The sequence below is a fragment of the Cupressus sempervirens genome, chromosome 9 (assembly GCF_028749045.1).
Source record: "Cupressus sempervirens isolate cs-2001-9-10 chromosome 9, ASM2874904v1, whole genome shotgun sequence".
Taxonomy (NCBI): domain Eukaryota; kingdom Viridiplantae; phylum Streptophyta; class Pinopsida; order Cupressales; family Cupressaceae; genus Cupressus; species Cupressus sempervirens.
Genome location: NC_143126.1, coordinates 321,323,875 through 321,340,181, shown reverse-complemented (window position 1 = coordinate 321,340,181; position 16,307 = coordinate 321,323,875). Strand labels below are relative to the sequence as shown.

General features: G+C 35.5%; 1 protein-coding gene across 2 annotated transcripts in view; it reads right to left on the bottom strand.

Annotated features, from left to right (window-relative positions):
- Nucleotides 1-213: 213 nt before the first annotated feature.
- LOC149538660 (paramyosin-like protein) overlaps nucleotides 214-16,307 on the bottom strand; it is a 263,507-nt gene continuing 247,413 nt past the window's right edge. The window contains exons 16-18 of one of the 2 annotated variants that reach the window (XR_016356086.1): nucleotides 1,215-1,337; nucleotides 987-1,135; nucleotides 214-766 (exon numbers count right to left, since the gene is read on the bottom strand). Coding sequence is in view for 1 of the 2 variants with exons in the window: in XM_089799989.1 (XP_089656115.1) it covers nucleotides 1,070-1,135; nucleotides 1,215-1,337 (189 nt within the window). In the remaining variant the exon portion in view is untranslated. Of the gene's footprint in view, nucleotides 1,136-1,214; nucleotides 1,338-16,307 lie in introns of both variants that reach the window. The other variant, XM_089799989.1, reaches the window with a different exon arrangement.

The following is a 16,307-nucleotide window of genomic DNA, read 5'->3' as shown; positions in this document are numbered from 1 at the left end:
GTAAGGATGAACATGAGATACTAAGCACATACCAGCACAGGTGAGAAAAGGTCAAAGTGGTCAATTGCCCTATCTCATTTTGAAAAGCAATGTTTGCCTGCTAATGCAAAATGCCTATTCTAAGAGGCCAAATATATAATGTCCGAAACTGCATGGACAGACATTTCCTGAATGATTATGAATGAGCAGCTACAATTTACTTTTATGACAAAATTATGCAAACAATCTATCAGATCTCTTAAATTGCCTCTGGTTATATTGTTGTATGATTACAGCCAAATAAAATCTTAGTTCCAGGATATACCTGAAGTTTTTAACATATCTATGATTTGACTACAAATACTCAAATCTTTAAAATTAGTATTAGAGGGGGCACTTTCAGTACCAACACCTTCTGGTCATAATAGTATCCATTACTCATCTGCTTTACACAATTTTTAACTGCACGTTTTGATATGGTGTGATTAACATAATTGTCATGTAGAAGTGCAATCATGATTAATCAATAGCCAAAAGTAATTAAGTCTCTGATATTTGTTCCTCTTTATATTTCCAAAGTTATGTGCCCCTGAAGGATTTTGTGGTTGTCATGTAAGCTGTCTGCGTTGATCATTCTCAATTCTAGTAGGATATGGTTACATTCTCATCAGGCAAATGACTTAACTGTGTAATAAAGCAGCTGCAGAAGATTCTGAACAAATATTGTCCTAATGCACTCAGATAAGTTTTTTCATGATTTCATTGTGTACCTCTGCATTTCTGACATCTGGTGTCAACAAAAGTTTTATATGAGCTGTTTAGAAATTACAGTAATAAGGCTTTTAAATTATTGGTGGAGAAATGCCTCTTTTAGATGAGACTTCTCACTGAAGTTGTAAAATATATAATATTAAATTTTAATATATAGGAAATAATAGACAAAAAATCAGACTTTTAAATATCTGATTGGAACAAATATATATTCAAGGAAGAAAATGATTATATACTTTTTACTTCTGACTCAGATCAGGTGTGCAAATGCCTTTTGCTCCAGTTTTCATGATCCCATGAGAAACAAATTTAGCAAGTCCTAGGGGAATGGAGCGTTCAAGCCATTCAAATCCTTACATAGTTTTTCATTTCTGGCACATTCATCCTGTCAACACAACAAATAAGAAACTCCACACAGATATCTCAATGTTAATTAACAAGAACTGGAAGCTAAGAAATCTTACCTGGAAAGATTTAACTAGTGTAGAATAATGCCTTTGTTCAGCCAATAATACTCCATAATTTGCTTTCAATGCATTGCATTTACTTTGTTCAGCTTGAAATGTAGCTTGCATCTTTCCCAACTTCTGTAGAAACCAAGCCACATAGAATTATGATCATGTTAAGCTAAAATACAATCAATATGCAAAAGGGTGTAGAAGGAATTTCACCCTTTGGAATAGCCTATCATATTGCACAAGAAATAAGAAAAATAAATGTGGTGAGTAGATATGACTGATAAGAAACTGAGCAAAGGAACTTCAAAGCTTCATTAGAGGTAACAGATCTCTAGCAATTTAGGCAACTGATTATCAAAGCGCCTATAAAAACCTCTGTGTAGGCTTGTATTGTGCTTGAAAAGATTGGCAAAAAGAAATGTAGATTGATTTTGCTGAAGAAAATGTCTTGATGTTATATTTTAAAAAGTCTATTGTGAACCTTATATCAGTCTAGGAAAACTGAACAGGTATGTTGAAATTTTAGTTCTGTCTGGAATCTTTTGTTTTATTGCATGCATAACTCAAACTTCATAAGTTAAATCTGCATGCATAACTCACACTTCATAAACCAAACAATGCAAAAAGTGAAATGAAGTGTCCCTCATTTCCAAATGGTGAGTGCCCAATGCAAAAAGAACAAGTGAACAAGTCCATAGGGTTTTGTTGGGGAAGCAAAATCCAACACGCTGAATGCTATTATTTTCCCCTAAATTTTCCTAACTGCTGCAAGGCATTGCTTAGAAAAGATACTTGACAAATTACAATGAATAAATAGTTTATGGGAAAGCTGCAACTCAAAAAATTTATGTGATGGGATTGACTGGTAGGGTAGCATTACTGAACTTAATGCAAACCAACTACTTCTATCAGAATTCTATTTTAGCAGGTTCGATTAAGCAAGTATCATTACAAGACTCAGTGCACATTGTTTGGGCCTGTCAGGTCATGGGATTGGTGTTTGTAATAAAGCTAAACTTAAGTACAGTGCTGAGTGCTGAAATACAAAATGTTGTATGGTCAACCCAATTCTATTCCTGTTGCATCTACAAGCTACACCACCTTGTCTAGGATTTCTTCCGGGCATGATTATAGGGATCTGGATGCTTGTTTCAATCTCTGGCTTCCATCTTGTTGAGTGCATTCGAAAAAGGTTTCATACACAGAAAAAATGAGGGCCAAGATATCAAACTAGCTAAATAATTGTTTAACGCACCATGTGACAACATAGATGATGTTATTTGCAAGCTCTACTTTTCCTATCGTATCCCATTTCATGTTGCTTGGTCTTCTTTTTACAAGTATTTTTCTTAGGAAATGCAAGCAAAGTAAGTCCATCTTATGTGACTACTAAAGAAATAAAATTCAGAACCTTATTTTTGAAAAAAAAGCATCAAAAGTTAATTTGTTGATGGAAGATATGAAGGTGAGTAGGGTGAAATTAGGTTGCTCTATTGTCACAGGTGGGCTGACAACCATTAAGTACTGCCCACTCCTCGCTAATCATCCCATCTTAGGCATAACCTTATTTCCTTGCAGCTATTGATTTTAAATTTTAGATTTTGCAGGATGCTATACAGGACATGGCTGTCACTATTGTGCATGCAGATAGAGATGCATCTTAGAGAAAAAGAAAGCAACAAATTTACTTTAGTGAACATAAGGCACATCATCTGATCCCCTTGTTTTCAGGGAATGAGAAATTCACTAATGGATGATTGACAAAATCGGTTGCATCAACCAAGTGGCAACAAGAGCTCAATGTACAACCACAACTCATTTGTTTACAATCTTTTTGAGGAAGGAATTCATCAGATAAAATGAGAAATAAAAAACCTCATTTCATTGAAATGGAAAGGACGCATAGTTAGGAGTCCTTACAGCTTGTTATTAGGACAGAAGAAGTGAACTGATTTGAGAGAGTCCTGGACAAAAAAAGGTAAGTGAAGGATGTGGGGTAAGATGTTCATTCTGAGAAGATAGTGTTAGGAATTCATGTTAGTGTTCACATGATTTAAAATAATAGTGTGTGTTAAGTTAGACTGAATAACTCACATAGCTATTCTGGGTGAGAGAAGAGTTGATTAGAATTGTACTTGAGAAAAACTTAGTATTTTATAAAATTGAGGGATCATAGTAATGCAAGTAGTTAACACAATTCATGCAGATATTTAGGAGAGAAAATTAGGAGGGAAATATTTAAGGTAGTTGAACAACCCATCAAGATTTAGAGTAAGAGGTTGGTAAAGTTGTTATAGAAGTTATACAACAATTCATGTGTGCGTGCATGTGCAATTTGTATAATTGAATGAAGGAGATAACAGAATAATATAATTTTATGTATAGATCTGAAAACTACTAGATGTGAGATGTGTTTTATCCTTTGTATACCTTTATTTATGCTCAATAGTTATGTGGACTTAAGCACTCCTAACCATAGAGTTTTCTGAGAAATGATAGCACGCTGTCGAGATGGAGGTCACAATTCATGAGATAGACCCTACCTTGGTGTTCTATCATGACCATTTTTCCTCTATTGCTTGGAGAGGGGAGTAGTTGAGCACCCTCTACACGTGACTGCGTATACAATTAATCCTGCATGAGTCATCTAAACGCCTAGGAAAATCATTTCTATGAATGAGATGAAATAAGGCTACGAGGAGCAGAAAGTATTTGCTAGTTTCTCAGGCTATAGCTAGGCTGCTAGGAAGGATAGGCAAATTCATCCTAGGTAGAAGGATCCTCAAGGATTTTGGTACCTATATGAAGCTTAAAAATGATATGATCACTTCTGACTTGCCTCCTTTAATAAGAAGGGCCTTGCTACTTATAGTATGTTATATTTGAAGAGTTAATATTTTTAGCGGAGCATTGATGCATGGAGATTTGCAGCGTTCATCCCAGTTCTCGATGGTGTAGTGAAATAATGAGTATGCAATGAGATATTAAATTAAAATGGCATTTAATGATATTAATTGTTAATGATTATATGATAAAGTTATTTTTCAACTTTATAAAATCTTATTAAGTATTGGGACCATTATTTAATTAAAAGGGATGCCTATTTAATGATATACCCTGTGTCACAAGGTTCGTCGAATTTTCAGCTCCAGGTTCGAAATTCGGCGAACCTAAAAATTAAATGAAAAATTCATGAAAATTTGTCTCAAATTTGTGTGTAGACTGTAACCATGAGTGCAGGTCATTGCGTTTGTAGACTATAACCATGAGTGCAGGTCGTGGATTACAAGTCGTCCAAACTCTCTACTTTCCCATCTACTTTTAAGGCATTAACTTCTCTGCTTCTCGTTCGCCTTCAACATCTCTTGAATGCCTTGCAAGTTTGCAACGAATGGCATCTGAAATGAACTTGGCTTTCATTCCTCTCCATCGGTGGTTCAGGAATGATTAAATTGTATTTAACTTTTTAATAATGTTAAGAGATTATTTAATTTTAGGTTTTGGTTAATAGTTTTAGATTTTAATTATAGTATGTTTAATATTTTATTATTTTGAGATTATTTAATTTTAGATTTAGTTAATAGTTATAATTTTATATTATTGTATGTTTTGTTATTGTTATTAATTTTATATTATTTGTTAACAATTGTGAACAAATTTATATTATTTGTTAAATATTAAAATGTAAAACATGTTAATATTATTTTATATTATATAATCATAAATAGTATATATTTATAACTAAACATGTAAATATTATATTATTTTATCAATTATTAAAAATATATAATAATAAAAATAGCATACACTTATATTTTTTTGAAAATTACATTAAGGCGAATTTAATGTCGATTTTTTTTCAATATTTTTCACTTGTCAAACTTCATCTGAATTTCAAAGTCGTCGAACTCGAACTTGAACTCGAACCTTGTGACTTAGGATATAACCCATGATCAACAACAATGCAAATATTAAAGTCATTAGAATGCTTATTAATGAAGCCTTGAGAATCATGCCAAGTTAAAGGAAATATAGAAGCTTCCAAGGAAGAAAAGCAAACTCTTTCACATGATTATTTGACTTTGCTTTTGATTGTCTTGGGGTTTGTATAGGGAAACCAAGTGTTTCTACAGAAACATATTTATTGCAGAATTGGAGAGTGAGAATTCTTCAATGATTCCACATTCCGAGGTTGTGGAAAAACAATTGAAGATTGTCCAATAGAAATTAATTTTTTCCCCTAAAATAATGTTGGATTCATTAGGATTTTATATTTTTTTCCAAATGAGGGTTTCTTAAAGTTATCCTGATGGGTTCCTTGTTATCAGAGATATGAAAAATAACTTATACATCCATGGTTCAAAATCACAAGATTCCTTGAGGCCACAAACTCTGTTGAGAAGAGTTATCAAATCCTTAACTTCTAGTTTGAAGTCAAATCTATATTCTTTTAGGCCACCTAGAGAAATTAGTTCTCTTATTATTCAACCACTATGTATTTATGTGCCTTAGATAATCCAATTTGGTCTGATTCCATTGTTGTAAAGACATCTCTTTAGTCAAATCTACACATTCTCAATTCTGAGGAACTTTGAAGATTTTCTCAATGATGTATGGATCTAGGCTAATGATTACCTTGTCATCCACATTCTTGATTGTTTTTGTCTTAGGGCTGAAAGGTCGAGCAAATCCCAAGATAAACTTAGGTTCCAGGGTAGCCATGGGAAAAGTAGACACTAGATGAATATTGCTTCTTTTGATATGTTTCATCTTCCTGTTAGTAGGGGCTTCGATCCTTTGCAAGAAATTAGTCATGTCTACATGCCCAATCTCTATATCTGATACTTGATCCAGAGGAGATGAGACAAGTGATGCAGTCGCATGAGCCAACTTCTTAACATATTGATACTTCATCTTCCCTTTGGATTTTGTTGGCACAGACATGTCTTGTGCTGCAACATGGAAATTCCAAAGTAAATACTCCATCTGATGGGATTAGATCCATGAAAATGTTAGTCTTTGATTGGAAAAGGCAGATTTATGAAGAACAAGGTGTGCAAAGTATTGATTAGACATTCATGGAACACATGTGATGGCCGGAAATGATCCGGAAAGCACATGCATTTGGACAAAAGGGCCAAAATGGAATGTAGAAGAATGGATTGCATGTGGATAATGACAGGTTTTTGCTTATATCACCAAGAATGCAAGCTAAGTGCATAGGAAAGTGTGTAAATGATGACTTTGGTATTTAAAAGAGTGACCTTTTACCAAAATCGAGTTCTCCAGAGGTAATTACATGTCGTAATTATTTGAGGTACACATGTAATTGGGTCCAGAGGATGTAATTGCATGTGTTGGAAAATGGATGAAAGGTGAAAGCATGTGGATGCACTTGCATTCTTGGGTAGGAATTTGTCATCTTTCTTCCAAAAAAGAAACCAAAACAAGAAAACAAAAAAACTCAGCACAAAACAAAAACATAACTCTCGCTATTGACTTGGATATGACAAACTTCAAGATGTTCTTCTACATGTAATTTTGTTTTTCGAGTTTGGAGGATTTTCAGGCATTTGAAATGAGAAGATTTCATCTTATCTAAAGAAAAAATGCAAAAGATATGGCATTCCTTAGAACAAATGGACAAGGATGAGCCAAATAATGCCACATAATAGCAAAGTAAGCAAGAAATGAAAGAAAAGTTGAAATCTTCTACTTAATTGGAGCTCAAAGAGCCAAATGTGGAGGAAAGAGAAGTTTAAATGAAAGAATCTTATCCAAAATCGAACTCTCCAAGTGGTTTTGCATGCAAACAACTCAATAGCTTTTGACTATTTCAAAGTTGCAAATGCAAATCTTCATGCTCAAATACTTGGACGTTTTTGCATGTAATGGTGAAATGCATGTCACAAAACCATGTAATGCCAAAACGTTTTTTATGTAATGCACCTATTGGGACATTTTTGGGTAAATATGTGCCCTCTAAATGCTAAAATCTGGGTCGTTTTTTATGCCCTTAGCAAAACACGTGAATATCAAATGCCAAAATATGCATCAAAATGCATAAACGCCTTCTCCATATGCAAATGCATGGGCTGGAAGTGTAGATTCTTGGGCATTTTTTGGCAAACACATGCCTTTCTTATGCATTAGAATGCATTTCCTTGCAAAAACATTTCTTCCAAATACTCAAGCGTGGCTGGAAATGCAAAAACGTGGCTTCCAAATGTGAATTTCTGGGTGCTTTTGGCAAAAACATGCCCTTGGAATGCATGTGCTTGAGGCATTTTTGGAAGGAAATGCCCAAACGCATGTTTTTCAAAGGCATTTGCATGAGTTTCTATGCATGGCCGGACTCTAAACTTGTATTTGCATGTTTTATTTTGCCTTGGAAAGCCAACATTTTGGCTGGAAATGCATAGTCAGACTCTCAACATGCATGTGCATAAGTTATTTTCCCTTGTGTTGGAGCCTCAAGCTTTCGCAACATTTAGAGTCTCCATTTATGAAATAGTGTTTGAAATTAATGTCAAAGGATTGTCACGAACGCAAAGAAAACTATAAGCATCATTAATGTCCTAAGAACAAGCATGTCATAAAGAGGGATGTTCTACTAAAGATGGAAGAAGAATACATTGAAAGATATGTTTTCAGATATTAGGCTTCAACCCAGAAGGCTCTTAATAATTTTACAGCTCATCATAGCAAAGTGTGAACAAGTGCAATTCGAAGGTTGAAGAGAATGGATAAAATATATTTATCTTAGTAAGGCCATCACAACAAGAGACAATAATTCAGAGTTGATATCTATAACTAAAACATTCAGTACATTTTGTGATGCACAGAGAATGCTTAAGGATATTAATGTTGATAATATATCTATCGGTCCTTATGGATGGGAATACTTTGTCACGCTTATTCATTTCCCATAAATTCGGATGAATATCACAATGCAAGGAAAAATGTGCAAAATACAGCATCCACAGGAATCATTGAAACTCAGAATCATGAGAAGACCTGCAGAATAGAAGCAACGAGCCCTTACAATGGTACTGGAGATTTTATTGCAGAAAGAGGGACTGCATCAAAATTAAAAAACACATAAACAGACCCAATGCTCCCTCCAGAGTATTGTTTATAACAATATCCCCGTGAAAAGAATTTGCAAGTACTAATCAGTTTTATCCAGTGAATGGCACTCAAAGCCTTGCTATTATTAACCGTGGTCTATGAAGACATATCATATAGATGGTATCTGCAGGAAGCACAGGAACAAAATTTATAAACTAAATCCTATCCAATCGATCACACATGGTTCGATTACTATTACACAATTTGTGCTTCATAATAAATTTGCAAGGCAACAATTGTTGACAGATAGCTCAGAAATTTATATTTATATGCAACATCTTATTGCCGGCCTTTTTTTTTTGGAAAATGACAACTTCAGTAAAGGTTGTGGCATACGAATTTGTCTTAGATTTTCAATATACTCTCATCTCAAATTACCATCTATGCATTGGATAGTGTCTCTTACAATTTGGAACCGTAAAAAGAGGAGTGCATAAGGATCTGAAGATGACACTGAGATATTCATAACCATGTGTATGCAAAGACTATCTCAGCAATCAAACAGTGGCAGAGGAATACATCATATATGATAGCCATGTATTAGGAAAAGAAATAAATCTCAAGAATGAGATGCAAAACACACAAGAATAAACATATAAATCTGTTGTTGTGAAAAAAGCTCAGATACAAAAAAGTAAAACGCTCTCTGGATGTTTCTGAGGTTCTGTGTCGTGGAGAATGGTTGTTGAACATTGAACTACCAAATAAAAAACCCAACTGGAACACCCATTTGTGCGCAGGTCTGTATTGCGGGAGCATACAATGGTGAATGGCAACTACATTTCTTCATCTATCAAGGTTGGAATAACTGATAAAAACAAAAATAGAAGGAACGATACTAGAGACGAGTCAGTGGTGGGGGAAAGACATGTAAAATGATACAGTTAAAGGGATGGGCATAGCACTCAGAGGATTCGAGTCTGCAGTTTCTATTTCAAGATTCGCACCTGGGAAAAAGTATTATCATTGGTGAAGTGGTAACGGTCATGGAGACATAGTTGACAAACAACTTGTCTTCACATTCAGGAACGAGCGAAAAATCCAAGCAGTCACAGTGGCAAAGTTTAGACATGAGCATGCATCCAAAGTGAATCGGATATTTAATAATATCAAAATAAAAGTTCAAAGTTAAGTATTAGATACAATTACTTAAGTTTTATTAAATTATAAGATGTAATGTTTAATAGAGAAGTCATATCCTTTCATAAACGAAAGGACACCTTATTTCATGTTTATGAGATATAAATATGTAAAATATCCATTTGATAACAAGACATTGTAATATTGGAAGACATATTCGAAAGAACATTCAGATTCACAAGAACTATTTTTATATTACTTGTATGGAGGGACAAGAAGTATATTATGATTTTGTAATATAAATTCCATTATTTTATTTTAATAATGTAATAAAATGTGTTTTATTTATTTTTTAAAGGCGTGGAGATTTAAACTAAGGTGAATCGTCCTTTGTAATTATTTTTTGAATTCTATATACAATTTAAATGTTAGATAAGTGAACATGGTCATTTAACATTTTAAATTTGATCATCGCAGATATTGTGAAATATTAAATCATTTCCAGATCAGTGTCCAGTTTGTCTCCCTCCCAGAGGAGTTAAAGTTCAATCTGGACTAATTTAAGATTGCATAATATTTGGTCTGTCACATCTTGATTATTAAATTGTTGGCAGTTAAAGTACGTAAAAAATTATAAAGTTGTATGTGAAAGTTCACTAAAGTTGACTCTATTTTCCAAATGAGCAGAGGCACTAGTCTTTCTATTATTGAAGTCAGAAAATTTATATATTCCTTCTACAAGCATCAAATCCATTTTTAAAACCTTATACAAAACATTCAACTATTATCCAGCATCCAGTTTCATTTTGACGAAGTTCAAGGACTTTGCCAGCCAAAGAACTGTCAAAGTTTAAATTCGCTTTAGAAAAGCTCTGAACCAAGTAATCAGGTTCGAGGAAAAGGTCTACCTTCCTAGGTGTAGCGGAGCCTGAAGTGTAGGGGAATCAAGAAGTATTCCTGTTCGTTGGCCAAAACTGATTGAGAAGTCCTATTGGAGAAGTGACAAGCTCTTGGATTTCCAATCTGCGGTTTTGGGAACCAACACCTTACATTTACAAGTTGAAGTCAAACAAATCCCCCCAATGCAAATTCTCTGTGTGGGTGCTATTGCATATGTTATTTTTTCCTTCTAAGTGCAAATCACACTCAAGAGGAGGCATTGCATATTACATGTTGGCTTGGAAAAGCCATTTGCATGCAAAACGGACTCTAGGAAGGTGATTGCATGTGTTAAAGAACTCACTTTTTTATTTTCCTAAGTCCACAAATTGCTTTCCTAGTGCAAATCAGAGTCTCCAAGAGCTATTAAATGTAAAGTTGTTTGCATGTAGAGGGAAGTTTTCATGTAAATGAAATCTTAGAAGTCTATTACATATTTAAAATATGCATTTCTTGGCCAAAATCGGTCTCTCCATATGCATTTGCATGCAAACATGTAGAAAGACATGTTATTGAGTCTGCACAACTTAAGTGACCAGTTAAGCCAATGTCTAATTGATTCTTGAGTTAATATCACTTAAAGGGGTCAAAAATAATATTTACACTATATAGTTTATATAGCATGTGCAAATTTTATTCAACAAGTAATACTTAGATGTTTTAAAATAAAACATATAGTAAAACTCAAAAATAAATTAGAACTATTTAGTGATAAAGTCAATTAAAAAGCAACTTAACATGAAAACATAACATAAAGTGCACTATAGTCACTTAAGTGATAAATTTAAGTGACAAATTAACTTAAGAACATAGCATAAAGTCAATTTATGTTATATTTTTCAAAAAGCGAATCTCAACTATGAAATATAGCATTCATATTTTAAATATGCGATTGTGCCTAAAGATTCCACTTTTTGGGCACTTAAATGGTCATATCTTTTCACTTCCAAGTTCGATAAAGCCCTAGATATACCGAATTGAAGGAAAAATCAAAAGAAAGAGATTGGATGAAACAAAAAGACTAAAAGCAACTAAACACACTCGAAAACGCAAATAAGGATGTTGAAGGCTTCAAAAATCAAGAATAGGCTTAATACAATGAAAAAGGGAAAGGACTTGATGAAAGCCTTCAGCAAAAGGATTCATTATGCAATTTCGGATTGATTTGTTGATCAATGTTGGCCACTAAAATTATGAATTATCTCAAAGAAATGTGAAACTAAGTTGACAAAGTTTCATACTATTATCAATACCTTGTGGTGACAAAATAAAGGAGAACAAGGTTAACACCATTCCTACGAAGAAATACGAAAATAGTACCACGATCATCATTTGTTGAAGCCTGCACTCAAGCGATGGATATAGAAAGAGAAAATAAAACATCTAAAGTGAGGAGGCATGGAAGTGGGTGCGAAAGTTCGGAAGAAAATGGAGACGAGTCTAAAATGATCCTAGTATTGAGAAAAGACATGATGAGGATGATTTAACAAATGACAAGGAGCAAGGAGGAGAAAAGAGAAGGAAAAGACTTATGGTGCACGGACTATGAAAATGAAGCATACACAAATAACGCATACGTCAGGAAGGCATTCCACAACATATGTTAGGTATTGGGGCATTCGATTAAAGACTACCCCTATAATCTTAAGACACAAAATGATCAAGTATTTTTTACACTAGGGGAAAAATCCACACCACCTTATACTGCTCCATGAAATACAAACATGGAAGCATTACTTGGGAGTACCAGAATAGTAGGGGGAAGCAATAACAATAGTAACAATGACACGTCCAACACACCCAGGAGTTGAATCCAGTGTGACTTGAGGGGACACCCCATGATACAATGCAAAAGATAGAATGAATGGGGACAATTTGCTTGGGACAACCAGAATGGAGGACAAAATAGAGGAATGTTCTGTAAATAGTGCAGATTGGGTAACCCCAAGGATGCCAACTGCCCTAGACAAAAAGGAGTGAATATGCTTGAGATTGAAGAACCAGATAGCGAAGTACTAGTCATCACAAGAACGCAAGCAAGGAAACTCATATCATGATGCAAGCACGGAGAAAGAGAGATTTGAAGAAGCTAGGAGGGATATCCAAGATAACATGGCAAAGAAAGGAAAAGTAAGTACCTCTAAACTTCCATCCACTAGGTCTATACCAGAAGCTAACATCATACAAAAAATACTAGAAGTCAGCATTCGATGAACATTGTTGATCTATTGGAAACATTACCTCAATTGTGGGTGGCAATAACATAAGGAGGAAGCACCAAGGAAGATGGAAAGGAGGAAGCAAAAGTTGGAAAGGACACAAACACTTTATTCACCATAGGGATGGGGAGGACACTGGTTGTGGTAGGAAGGAGATAATGGGGTGCAAGTTGGCAAATGCTATCATGGACGGAGGGGGTGTTAATCACCTCCCTAAGGAAACTTGGATGGCTTTGGGGGAAACCAACCCTTCAGCCACCCACATTTCAGCTAGTGGGAGCAGATTGGCATGGAATCAAGCCTATAGGGATGCTAATGGGACTAAAATTAGTGATTGGCACACAACATTTCTTCCTAGATTTTGTGGTAATTACCCTGGAAAAGAAGGGATATGATGCATTATTAGGGAGAGGGTGGTTAATCATAGCAAAGGAAAACCATAACTAGAAGAAAAATACCCTCTCCATCGAAGTAGACAACTGGAAGCACACAATTGGCTTAAGGATCTAGCCTGTAAGTCAGGAACTTGAATCTGATTCGGAAGTGGAGGGCAAAGATGGCAACGGAGTTGAGCCAGATGAAGGCGGCATATTACACTTGGGAAATTGGTTAGAAGATGAAATAAGTTCCTTTAATGGCTTATTCTACTAACAAATGGGGGATTAAGAAGCGTTTCAACTAGAATGCAATATGTTGCAGAGCCAAGCAAGAGAATCACGAAAAGGAGACACGGGATGCCATAAGGAGCACAAGAAAAGGATAGACGCAGTTGAAACAAACAGAGCCATAAAATTATCTAATAATCTCTTAAAAGATGCAATTATGTCCAAACTCAAAGGTTACAGGGAAAGAAATCAAGATGTCGAAAATACAGTTGAACCCAAAGATCAAGGAGCAGGAGGAGAAAACAAAAAGACAAAGGAAGCATAGCCTGTAGGCACCAAACCAATGAGAAAGATGGGTCCCTACAAAGGAGTTTGTTGTACAAAGGCACAAGGACTAAATCTGTACAACGTATAGAAGCCAGTAGGAAGACAGAGATTGCACGACGTATAGATTCAAGAGGAGGATTTATGTATGCAGAGGAAGGATGGAGTTTGCAGTACACAAGAAGATTATTTTTGTACAGCACAAATTGGGGGAAACCCGAATGCAATATTTTGTACGCATGAGGACAAAGGAAAAGCTCTTACAAAGCTAGTCTATACAAAGCAACCATGACAAAAACCAACCCATACGGTCAAGGGGTTCGTATGAAGGCACATCAATCAAATCCATACGGTGAAAGGAGGCATCGGTAGAAGAGGCAACATCAAATGATAGGAAGTAAATGATATGACGGTGGGAATAAGGATGCCCTAAGTCATACGAACTATGCAACCATGCAAATGGCTCATACAAGTTGGCACCAAGACCGTACAATTGGGCCATACAAAGGTTGAAGACTACACATGGACATCGTACAAACACAGGGAGGTAGGCAAGAGGGTCATACAACTAGGTACTAGGCGGATGTAACACATTCATGTGTGTGAACATCAAGCAAAAATGGCCACTTGGAAGCCTAACCTTTCAAGTTATTGTGTTTAAGTCATCTGGAATATGACTTCTTTTTGGGGGGGATAATGTAGGGCATAATAAAGCAATAATATGATTATTTAGGTAGCAAGGGGATGTCGGTTGGTCTCCCCAACCAACCAAACTCTATTTAAGAACATTGGAATATGAATGATGTACTTGTTTTTTTTAGTAATCAATAAAAGAATACTGGTTTTCCTTGCCAATATTGGTATGGTTATCATTGGTAGTAAATGTTTATGTGGTAAAGTTGAGTTCATGCTTTAATTCTCTATCTAGTAACCATTCTACAAGAAAGCCCACCTTAGAGACCCTCAAAACATATTGCCATCTCATGAGGATTGCAATGATGAACTAACTTAGCTTAGCTGCAACAGCCTGCTAAAATGGGGACATTACACAAGGTCATCTTGCTCGCTGCCTCTATCAAATCAGTTTGCTTGGGCATCAGTCTCTCAAGTACAGGCCTACCTCTAGTGTGCTCCCGCTTCTATGTCAAAAACCTATCAAAGTTTAGATTTTATTTGATAGTCTGCGAAAGAGTATCCCACTCATTATGATGAGTAACAATATCATGAGCAAATGGCGGGACCTCAATCTCGATATTAGCCATGTCACCTCAGGATTCAAGAAAGTAAGCCACTACGACCTATCATAAACACTTGTATGTCCAGTCATGTCAATCCTCATCTCAGCTCTAATCCTATCCTCAACTCTAGACCTGTCATCAGCTCTGGACCTAAGTGAATTGACAAAATTACTCCTAGTGCCTCTCTCTCTACTCTAGCCTCTGGGGAGTGCAATACATTGCAAAGTATCAAACAACTGTTCAAGCACATCAACAGCATGGTACTGACAATGTGCAAAGTCTCTCAGTATCTCTCTGGCCTCCCTATCAATATAAGAATTCCAGCCAACATCCCTATAACTTGTACCACCAGAATCTCTAGAACCATAGGCACTACCAGGACCCCTATCACTTATGCTGCCAAACTTTATCTTAGGTTCTCCATCACCAGGTGGAGGATTACGACCTCTGTGGGTGTAGTGCATACTGGGTATGTATCTCTGCACCATGTTGAATCCAAATTCCCTGCAAATTGGATGGAAACTGCTCTGATACCACTGTAACAGCCTTACTAGCTCACACTATAGCAATGTTGAAGAATATGCTTTTTGAATGTTTGCATTTTTTTGGGTTTTGCAATATATAGTCTTTTGTATTTTCAAATATATATGAATGCTGAAACAAATAGCCAGTAAAAGAACTACTAACAATTCCAGGCTAAATTTATTGATTTGCAATTATCACAAACAATACTTAATGCATAAGTAATTAAATAAGGAACCTGAATTAATGTTGGTGTCCATTGTATATTGCAGCCAAACCTCACCAAACTCTACACCAACCTTGTTTGCAGCAACCTTATGCAAAACGTTGCTTAGCAGACACAAATCGCAGCTCTGTAGATGTAGATGCCACTCCTAGAAACCCACGCCATCTTCACTAAATCTGGCTGCCCAGGTTAGATATTTAATAGCAGATCATAAATGCTAATTTGCAGCTATCAACCACCTGCAAAGCAACAATAAATTGGAACGGAAATGAAGGATAAACAATGGCATCCAAACCAGGGTTGACTTGCAGCAGATAATGAACCAAATTGGTATACTTCAGCACTGATTTGCCAAACCAGAATTCAGAGACGATCTTCAGAATTTTAGACAAAATTCACCATGTATTTCAGTGGCTCAACGTGCAACAACAGATGGAGGAATCAGTCCTCACAAGAAGCCAACATACAAACCCTCAACAATTCAAAAAATGGGAGAAAATCAAATCGCAAAGGATTGGTTTGATTTTCTCATGATGACCATTTTATAACCAAAGATGAGACTTGGCTTTTGAATTACACTAAATCACCCAATAGCTTTTTCTTCACAATTCTCACTTAAAAGCCTTCAAGCACACACCATTGAATTATAACATTATAATGATAAAGTCATTCATTAAGATAAACTTAATAAATAACTTATAATATAAAGCTCCCTTGAATGACCCAATCAATCACTAAAGATGCCAATCACCAGGTGCCTCAACTGCACTACTAAAAATAGTAACCATGCCTGAATTGACTTACTATAAATAGCA